Source organism: Plasmopara halstedii, assembly GCF_900000015.1.
Source record: "Plasmopara halstedii genome assembly, contig: Scaffold_323, whole genome shotgun sequence".
Taxonomy (NCBI): domain Eukaryota; phylum Oomycota; class Peronosporomycetes; order Peronosporales; family Peronosporaceae; genus Plasmopara; species Plasmopara halstedii.
This window is the reverse complement of record NW_020187244.1, coordinates 279,222-290,026: the sequence shown is the minus strand read 5'-3', so window position 1 is coordinate 290,026 and position 10,805 is coordinate 279,222. Positions and strand designations below refer to the sequence as shown.

Here is a 10,805-nt window from a genome sequence, read left to right as displayed (position 1 = left end):
CGTGGCGGGACTTGCGGGAGTAGGAGATGTGGCGGGACTTGCGGGGGTAGGAGACGCGGCAGGAGCAGTAGGAGATTTGGCAGGAGTTGCGGACGTTGGTGTTTTTGCTGAAGAAGGTGAAGTTGATGTACTAGCACCACTTCCTGAAACGACGATGTCAGCACACGTCACGTAAGTTTGCTTTGCGATGTCCGAGTGCCAATTAAACTGAAAAACGCAGTCACCGGGTGCAGAGCATTGAACGTCAGAGGGCATCGTGACACTTGTGCTACCATCACCCCCGGATTCTGCGAATGGACTGATCTCTGAAAGGAGTTTGTAACTCTCATAAGTGATTACACCTTTTGCATCCGTGCTCGGTTTAAGAATACTGAGCTTTAATGTACCCGGATGGGGTGCTTGAATTGTCCACTTAACTTCAAATTCCTTGCCTGGACTGAGGGTCGTAAACTTGCTGCCTTCCTCATACACAGTCCCACGGCAACCATTCATTAAATTGAACCATGGCGCCGGTGGAAAGTCGGCTTGCTTGTTTTGCGAGAGTAATTCGAGGGGCGCGATCTGCATCTCGCTTAGATTGATGTTGACCAAGGCTCCAGAGGCTGTGTGGTACTCTGGCGACATTTCCCTGGCCACTGGATAAGTCATTTGGCCGTGCCCTTCGACATTTTGAAAGAGAAGAGCGGCAGTTGCGAGGGAAGCGATGAATGAAGACGACATTCTTATCTCTGTTGTTGTGAATTAAGAAATGAAACAAATAGAGAAAGAATGGGCAAGAGGGGTGGCTGCAACCAGCGATCGCCGGCTGTATGCTCTCTGACTTCATTGCATCGTAGGATGTTGATGATAGTGTAGAGGAGGGATTAACGTCGCACTTTTATTTTAATAACAGCTGTCACCAATCGTTCTTGGAACCTCAAACGTTTGTTAAAAACTGATAAACTATCATTGTCGTCATTTAAAGTTAAACTCCGTTGAGATGCTGTCGTTGATCATTACCACTAGTTTTTTGGTCACGGCGAAATTGATGACGAGTTCAAGACGTAGAGGAAAGAAGAAGCTATTTAGTCAGAAATTTGATGCTGTACCATGATCAGATTCTCATATAAAAATACTGAGCAAAAGTCACTATGTCATCGAAAACATTACGTTCAAATGTTGACAAGAGGAATCAATGACACGCATCGATCAAGAAGTGTGCAAGCAAAAAGATTCATTGCTTTCCATTCAGTCTTAAATCTGGAGAGGTTCCCATTACTTTTTCACCCTATAAATTATTTTTTATTCGTTCTGCTTATACGAAATATGTGTTTTGACTCACTAACAAAATTGTTACCACGTACTTGGATCTGCACTGATTATGGTCAAAAATGCGACGTCAGTCGTGTTGGCTTTTTTCTTTCATAAACTCGTATTTAATGCTCTGCTCAGTAAATTAGGGTCTCGTTATATTTGTTATCATTTGATTCGAGATATGACAATCTAAGGTGTTAAAGCCTTGGTACTTCAAAGGATAGTTCCGCGTCCTACGGACGGCGTTTGAGCCAGTCCACCGCGTATGTACTAACACGAACTGTACAGATTAAGCTTCTTCTATGCAAGGTGTCATGGTGACCAAATTGCACTTGGTAGTTTTGAGTTATTGCGATGCCTATATTTCTAAGAAGGATGAGAAAAAATGCAGCAGGGTTGCCGACAGACAAAGAGTTTGTGCTGAGAATCGCTCAGAGGTTGGGTGTGTATATTACTCGACAGCAGAACCGAAACCTTAAGAAGAACCAAAGTCTTCTTTTTGCTTTGCCTTACGAATTTTAGCTTGCAATCTTTTAAGACTACAACTCGTTATAAAATGCATTTTGTTTGACGTGCAGCAACACACCGATTATGAATATTCACATTAAACTTTTGGTTATAATATTGTATTTCTGCACAATTGTACATAAGATTAGAAAGGATGAACACAATATACTATTGTGCACAGTAATGATCCAATTACACCCTTCCCACTAAGATGTGAATCACTGGGGCTAAAATTTCTTTAGTCTGTTCAAGAATCGTGCAAAACTGAGCATTCAACAAGCAATTACAACAATTGAAGTCAAAATCCACATTTTGCAAGTTTCAGTGTCTGATCCTTAGAGCAAAATTGCACATGTATTTATCTGTCATGCACTTGATCAAATGACCCAGCGAGCGATCGAAAGCGTAGTCCCCACGACCAAAATTTTTTGAACAATAAGGACTATTGCAGCGACATTTCGAGTCCTGAACAAACACCTACGTCCATACATAAATACATACCGTCAAGCCAATCAACACGGAGACACTCCCTGCTTTCTGCCGCCTTTTTGCACCATTTATGAGTTTCGCATTGCAACACCCCGCCGCAAATCATAACGGTATCTTGCTTTTTGCTGGCGGGTTATACCTAGTTTAAAAAACTCATCTTGTTCATCTCCAAGCTTGATGCAGCGGGGCTGCCGTAGCTTAGCTCTTGAGGAAGCATAATTTAGATCACCGACCTTTCGTTCTTTACAAGAACCATTACGAGTGTAGCGGGTCGCAATCCGCTACCTCCAAGAGTAGTAACTACCTTAAAAAATTTAGAATTTATTTACCAAGGCTAATAAATTCTTTGGTTTAGATTCAAGACTGGTTTTTTTTTCTGCGGCTAAAACCGCCTGATTGTAAATGTATAGATTTTACTTAATACGTATAGTAAAATCTAAATTTATGCGAAATACTGGCTACCTAGCCACATACTGTATTCTTTTTTTGGGTGCAGTCAACCACGCACACGTGGTGTGACACACACACCTTTTACCAGGGTACGTGTAACCCCGTTACACTTAAGCTTGGACGCATGTGCTTTGGATAGCGCAAAAGATGTTCACGGGGTTAGTGACCCAAGTTCCTGGCGAGTGGACGCGTGTTAAAATCATCCCGTTGTGACTTCAATGTCATTTCATTAGCGGTTTCTCGCCCGAATGGAACTGAGCCTTTACACACCTATCCGTTTGGATCCCACACTGAGTGTGAAAAAGCTGCAAGAAAGCTAACACTTTTTGCAAGTTGTCACCCCAAAAGAGTATCTCCTGCGCTTACAATAGCAGCAGTTGGAAAGCCCACCCCCTTCATGAGATATATACCCTAAATTTCGAAAGCTGGTGAGAGTTACTCAAAGTATCGTACTGAATTTGCTCACTGAGCAAGGTGTTCGAGCAGTATCATCTGTCTCACAGCTTTGCAAGTCAGCATCAGTAAAGCGAAAAGGTGTTAGTGCGTCGACGGATGCTTGAATATGCAAAGTATAACAACGCGGATGCCTAGGTGTACGTCAATGCTCATAACGCTGCTGTCAATAGCCTTGCTTGTATTCTTGAGACAGCAACCGATTAAGTGTCAAGCTTTACCACAAGGTAGACCCCCCAATCGTAAGCGCGATGCTTGGAGTAAAAATGCCGATTTTCCAAGGATGTATCGGTCGAGGGTGAGCTAGGTTGAAGAAAAAAACGGCGCTAAAGCACTCGTGCCAAAACAGAGCCCCAAAGTTTTCATAGGCTTACATAGACATCTCTTCAACTTTCCCAGATACCGGTGTCAGCCCTGGTGTATCCGCTGGCCTACTAACCTTTCTACGTGAAAGTAGACCACTCTTGCTCGTCGGGCTACGAAGACGACACTCCGACAGCTTAATGTCACGAGATCCGTCAAAAAGACAGCAAATCATCGCTTCTAGAATTTCGGCGTGAAGTCCGTTTAGTCTGCGACGAGTCAGATCTTGAACGCGTTTACTCGTGTACAATATCGCACTGCGCTGTTTGAGGTATGTGCAGCGGATCTAACGGTATCGCACACTTCATATCAGAGAGGTCAGGAGATGAAAGAAGCGCTGCTTTATCTGTATCAAGCGCTTTGGTTCCGGAGAACTCGTAACTGTAGGATTATGATGTGTCTTTGGTATGCCCATATCAAACACAGGATGTGTTAGCAACTTTTGGGGTGATAGGGATAAAACGCAATCTCTTTTATGTCGTTGAACGTTCTGATGTAGCGTGGTCGCAGCGTTGTCGTATCGATGCATATATGAATAGAGCTTCATTCAGTTCTTAAAACCAAACAATGTACGCAACAACATATTCATTTGTGCCGGTATCTGGTACTGGCGTGTTGCTTGTGATCAACCCGACTTTCATCCTTAACGCCACGGACCCATGACGCCAACTCCGATCGTCTAAATTACAAATTTGATCGGAGGTATAGCCAGCAGATACCAGCAAGTTTAATTGGCTCGACAGCCCGTCCCCTGTAAAGATCGTACCCTTTTGTAGTGGTGGCATGGTCGTCCAGGATTATCACCATTTATAAAATTGAAGTAACGAATTTAGAGGCATACTCTTGGTTCTTAATGAGCGAGAGCAACTTGCTCCACCTCTGTTGTGTCTCCTTACAAGCGCTTCGGAGAAGATCCTAATCACACTTTAACCGCGTTTCGTCTATCCGTTTGATTATGGAATTGGCATGTTCAATCCTGTTGGCACCGTCCCGACGCCAACGCTTCCTCGTTCACTTGCGCCGGATCCCGGTACGGCTTGGGCAAGCTTACGTAAGAAACCGGGTGGATTCGCATTCTTCTGCGAAGGTTCAGCGTAAATGCAAAGCCTGCGCTCGGCCAACCAAAAGTTGAACCAACAGCTGGTTCTGAGTGCTGAGTGCAGCAATTCCGTATCCAACGACGCAAGGCGCTCCACCATCGCACGAATTGACGTATTCGTCTTCTCGACGGCTAAGAGCCGCTCCGACAGTGCACGATGGTTCTCAACGTGAGGCAGCCGGTGCACAAAGTGTTCTAGGCTCTCAACGTTTTCCGCACAGCAATAGACGACCTCGGAGAGATTCTCGGCAGAATGCTGATGACGATGAACTTTGTCCTCTAAATGCTCGAAGAGCATTGCGAGTCACCAGACAGCGATTGATCGAGTCGTTGTCGTTCGCCACCGACTCTTCTCAGTGAGAATGGTGGCGTCCGCTACCACGTGGAACGCTTTGTGAGTCAACGTCGTCGGCGGGGTTTAACCCAATATCTTGTGAAGTGGCAGGAATACCCAGACTCCAAAAACTCGTGGAAGTTTGAGGTGCCACTTCGACAGGACTGGCTAGACGTTGTAGACGCTTATGAACAGAAGGATCATGACGTTTCGCGTTGTTGTACGCCCCGCATTTGTTGGCAATAGCCATGAAAGCCGAAGGGCCATGAGCGAGCTCAAGCTATGGCCCTGAGCTGCCGTGGTCGCAGACTAACCTGTGTGATCAACCATAGAACTTGCAGGAGCGTGGTGGATTAAATCATACGTCGCAGGGCGACAACACGAAGTGGTTCGCGACGCCCCTTGAGTTTAACAAGCTATAACCGAAGAAAGCTTTCCACGCACACGTCCACCTCCTTGTGGTTTCGCTGTAAATTGGATAGCGAGAAACGTTGCAGGTGCTGCTGCCCTCATCGCCCAATGAGCTTTTCGACATCTGCAGCGGTTTCGCCGGGGGCGAGCACATCAGGAATCGTCCGCATTGCGGGTACAGGAGCGCCTCCTCTGTGAGCGCGAATTCGTGTGCAGTACGTATCCAGCAGGATTTATTGTGAAACCAAAAAGCGGGCTTGCAGTATTCTTCTTTCATCAAGCTCAGCTTGTGTAATGGTCGGGGGCATGACCACAATGACGGCAAATGATCGAGTGTTCTCGTCCTTCGCATCTGTAGCGGGGGTCCGCCGATCGAAACCCGTATTCCACAAGGGTGTGGGACCGACCGTGATGCGCGCGCTTAGCCTCCCTGTGAGCAACATCCAACTACTGTCTTTGTGCCTCGTCGAGGTCATTGTTAACAATACCATCTCCCTCAAAAGTCAAGATATCGGGAAACAATGTGTTTATTTTAGGCTCTAGCAGGGCCTCGAGGTGCGCCAGCGGCGCGTCGAAGGGAATATTTGACTCATAGTCGACTTCCTCCAAATCCTCGACTAGAAAATCCATTGCCCATGAAGGGCGGTGCGCATTGCTCGGGTGCCGAGGGCATAGGATGGGCTTCTTTTAAGGCCACGGACGTGCAGTCCGAAGTTGCACCGCGTGCATGAGACGAAAAAAGTCTTCGCACGCGGGCACTCTCAGAACAAGCGAGGCTGGATGTCGTTCGTGACCAAAACACAGGGATCATTGAGCAGAAATTGCTTGTAGAAGGTCCTGAGGATGTAGAGGTGTCTATGACACGCGAGCATCGTGCAAGGCGACAGTTAAATTTGGACCACAACTTTGATGGGAAGAGTGTAACGGAGTTAAGTTACACGTCCCCTGGTATGAAGGGGTGGGTAACAAGATGGTGTGACCATACAAAGGTGTGGGTTACATAGGAAGGTGTAATCACACAATGGTGTGGCTCCACCTTAACAAGAAGGCAGTACGTGTCTGGACTACCAGTAGTCATGCATTTTAATTAGGTCTTAGTATTTAGTGCGGAAACTATAGATTTAGGTATAGACGGCTTTGCCGCAAATAAAAGCAGGAAATAGAGATAAACTTTGGACTGAAAAGTTTATTAGTCTTGGGTCAATTGTTGTAATAACTCTTTCGGTAAGTTAATCACGTTTCGCTACACTTGTACAGGTTTTAAGTATAGAACGAAGGTCACCGACCTTCCACTAAGCGAATGAGCTACAGCAGCCATATTGCACAGAAGCCGAGGCTATCATCTGTCTCGCAATGAAATTATTGCCGTTGGTGCGATCATCGAAATAAGCATTCGATGCATTGTCCCGTCTGGAGTTGCATTTTGAGAAAAATAATTTGTAAGCTCTTTCTTCTTCGACGCTACTTCACGCCAATGATTGCCGAAGGTGATGACGCTCCAAAGCACATTGATAAGATCCAGAGGCTGGTAGAGCTACTTAGTGCTGTGGAATAACTTGGTAGTCGTGCTTTTTATAAGTTGAAGCGAGTCGTTTGTGTTTATGATTACGGCGTTGGAGTTGAGAGCTGACTTGCTGCTATGGTAACTAGTGAAGTTTTCGCTTCTTCATGAGGGTATGGAGCGCAAGGAATGAGGTATCGATGTAGCCCCGCATGGAAAAGGTCAAGCGTTCGTGTCAACTGGTAATAGACGGCTCAAAAGACGACAAGTGTCGACGAAAATGAGTAGTGGTTGTCTCTACTGCGGAGAGAAAGGGCATTGGGTCACCGCGAGTCTTACTCAATTTTGCGGCGTTCACAACGTGCACATATGAGAGATGATTCGAGCGACCACCTTTTCTCCATCGGAAATGGAACGTGTGTCACCAAATCAAGCAACATATGACTGGTTGACTTTGTCTCGACGCCGCACTTGACACATTCGAAAGAGTATATAAGAAACTATAATTAGATTGCTCCAACGTGTTTCTTGATGACTAAAGCGGTTGGTAACCCAGACAATACCACTAAGTAGATGACAATACCGCGTTCAATGAAGAAGGGTGCTCACAACGGTTGGTATATTCGGGTGCTCTCGTGCAACTTATTCGCCGTTGGACGGCTTATCAACAATGCGGGTCCTGTCATATTTGAGCAAGACGGATGCGTTGACGAATTGGAAGGCCTCAGCTGGGTGCTTGGAGCTCCGTGAGAATACAAGAATATTCAAGTTGTGTTTGGATCCAATTTAGGTGGATGAGGTCGACATGATAGAGACAGAGATGTCTTTGGAGCCGACAAACCGCCTTTCTCGGGTGTATCATTAAATCGCAGAGCCTGAAAGCAGCTCCGCGGAGATGAACGCTATTGTAGAAAAGCTTAAGTCTCTGTATCTAGGACATTATTCAAGTTACTTAGTCTAGCAGCTAATTGCACAGGTATAGAATAACTCGTGACAATATGACAAAAGTCCTCTCCAATCTTTTTAAAAGAATACCGAATGGTGCGGGGGTGCGGCAGATGAGGCGGCAGAAAAAAGTTATCCTGTTCACGACACTGAACTCCTTGATGATATTTCCGGCAGTTCAAGACGCACCTTCTAGCTCTTATCCACTTGTGATCAATAGACATTATGCTTCGTTTCGCAATGTGATGTTCTCACCACGCTCATTTAAAATGGCAACACGACTATCTTTGTAGACGCGTCCGGTATTACGGACACTGTGATATTGTGGAGCTACCAAACATGATAGATTATCTCGCTAATGTTAGCGGAAATATAACCGGGGAAATACTGCCAATTTTTCATCGATAGACTGAATTTGCAACACTAGTTATCGTTGTATCGAGATGAATTCCGCGCTTAACAGCAAAGTTCGGGTGAGTATTGTCAAGGTGTCGGGTGCAACGCTTGGCCACGACCTTAAAAGGTCCAATAAACCGTGGATGGAGCTTTGTCTTTAAGACAGCAGAGACTGCATATGTACGAAATTTTTAGCATGTAACTAAACCAGGTCTCCGAACTCAAAGTTTTCTACGTTTCCCTTACCCCCTCCGTCCGTATATTCCTTCTGGATGTCTTGTCTTTCAGCCGTCGCATCGCGAACGTGCCGTAAGAAACTCAGTCTGTTATACAGGAAGTCATCGACATCTCTATGGAGAGTTAAGGGGCTGACATCAGCAAGCAATTCGGCTATTCATTCCCCAACCATCCTGGGCCATGATATAGCGGCGTCAGCGGGACGCAAGGATTAATAAGCCCGTTCCCTTAGAACCGTGTGTAGCAGGCAGGTAGATGATTGCACTGCATTGTTCAAAGTAAACTCGACGAGTGGCAACATAGCTTTAGCGTCTCTGCGGAGACGCTGCGAAGAACGCTCTCAATGACGCGATTCACTTGCTCAGCTTACCATCGGTCTGCGGATGGTCCGCTGCTGACATAGTCAGCTTGATTTCAAGCATAATGAAGATTGTAGACCAAAACTTCCCAGTGAAGCGCGGGACTGTGTTTTAGACAATTGATTCTAGAAGCCCACGCTATCAAAAAACACGATCGACAAACGGCGTCGGTGTACCCATACCATCGATGGTGTTCGATACTGTTGCAAGATGATTCATCTTGCTCGAACGGTCCACAAAGACCACGACATCCGCGATGCATGCCGAATCCTTCGGCAGGCCAAACGCAAAATCCATACTCATGAACTGTCAATAGCTGGGGGATACCGGTTAACTTATCAGAGGCGCCGCCGGATTTGATAAGCGTTTCACCCTCCGACACGTCTCACACGTGCGCACAAATGTGCTCGTCCATTTGTACAGTTTAGGCCACCTGTAGTGGCAACTCACAGTAGGTCTTCTCACGACTGAGATTACCACTGAGTGGGGTTTAGTGGACCTCATAGAGGATACGGTATTTCAAATTATCATCGTGAGGAATCACATTCGTGGCGTGTCCGTTGAATCGGTGCTATAATACAGCAATCCGATACTAACGAATATCGGTGTAGTACGCGCAAACGTGCCAACAGTTTTTGTCCAGGTTTCCAAACTCCTTGCTTCCGTGATCCTGTAGCAGCGCTACATACGTACCATCACCCGCGTCTGCGGTGCAGATCAAATCCGTCACTGACGATGTCACCGTCGTGCCAAGCGCATAGTCCCATCTGCGTGACAACGCAACAGCCAAAGCATTCTGCTTTTCTGGCTAATTCTTCACCTCGAAGTTTTATTTTGCGAAGAAGGAGAGCCACCTGGCCATCCTCTGCGAGGGGCCCGACTGAGTCGCAGTGTGTAATGAAGCATGATTTGTGTAGATGACAAACGGCTTCTTGCAGCCTTCAGCTGGCGCGTTTTGATCTTGACCACCCGATTTCGCCCCTCGGCGTCTCCTTGCAGCAGTGCATAACCGACGGCAAAGTACGAAGCATACCAGAGGACACAAAAAGGGGACGATCGGTGTCTGGCAACGCCAGTATTGGTGCATGAAGGGGGCTGTCTTTGACCCTGTCAAAAGCCTGCCAATGTTCGGTGTTCCAACATCATTCCTTATCCTTCTTAAGAAGATTACATTATAGCCGTGTAATTTCCGCATAGTTTGCGCTATACTTGTGCAAGTAGTTGGCGAAACCAAGCCACTTACGCAAATCCTTCTGCTTCTTTGGATCCGGCCAGTCTACAATGGCCTTGACCTTAGCGAGATCCACTCGAGAGCCACGCTTCCCAATGAAGCACCCTAGAAGGGGAATTCTTCTGCGTCAAAGATGCACTTATCTGCATTGGCGTACAGTTTGTTCGTGTGCATGCACTCAAGCACCGCTTTTAAATAGACGATGTGATTCTCCTCATCTGTCCTCCCGTGCTCCGCACGACTGTAAACGAAAATGTCGTCATAGTATGTCTGTGCATACGCCCTGTAGGGCCTGAACAACTGCGTCACAAGACGATTAAAGCTGCCGGTGCATTTGACAGCCCTTGGGACATCCCCAGCCACTCCCAGAACATGCCGCTCGGAGTGCTCACCGCTGTCAGCGGTATAAACACTCGCTCTCGTGAGCAATTGGTAATATCCATCTACCAAATCGGGTGCACTGTACGTCGTGCATCCCACCATATTGTTCTGAAGAACATCCTTTCTAAAATTTGGCGTCTGTGCCGGAACGGTGGCAGCGTCGAGCTTATTGTAAGTATGAATGATACGCCACTTTCCTTTCGGCTTCCGAACACAAAACGTGGATGTCGAATGGGGAGACTTGCTCTCACGTACCATCCTTGTGTCATGCTTTGCACGGAAAAAGGCGTCAAAGACGTTGACTGCTCCTTGGGCAGGGGCCATTAGCGTGTTACGCAGTAGTTGGTTTCCAAAAC

At 46.5% G+C, this 10,805-nt stretch overlaps 1 protein-coding gene across 1 annotated transcript in view; it reads right to left on the bottom strand.

The window, feature by feature from the left end:
* The window catches only part of PHALS_08559 (hypothetical protein PPTG_03081), a gene marked incomplete at both ends in the record, with an annotated part of 827 nt that extends 107 nt beyond the window's left edge, over positions 1-720 (bottom strand). The window contains one exon of the mRNA XM_024723929.1: positions 12-720. Within this exon, the coding sequence (XP_024574856.1) occupies positions 12-720 (709 nt within the window). The remainder of the gene's footprint in view (positions 1-11) is intronic.
* Positions 721-10,805: the final 10,085 nt, after the last annotated feature.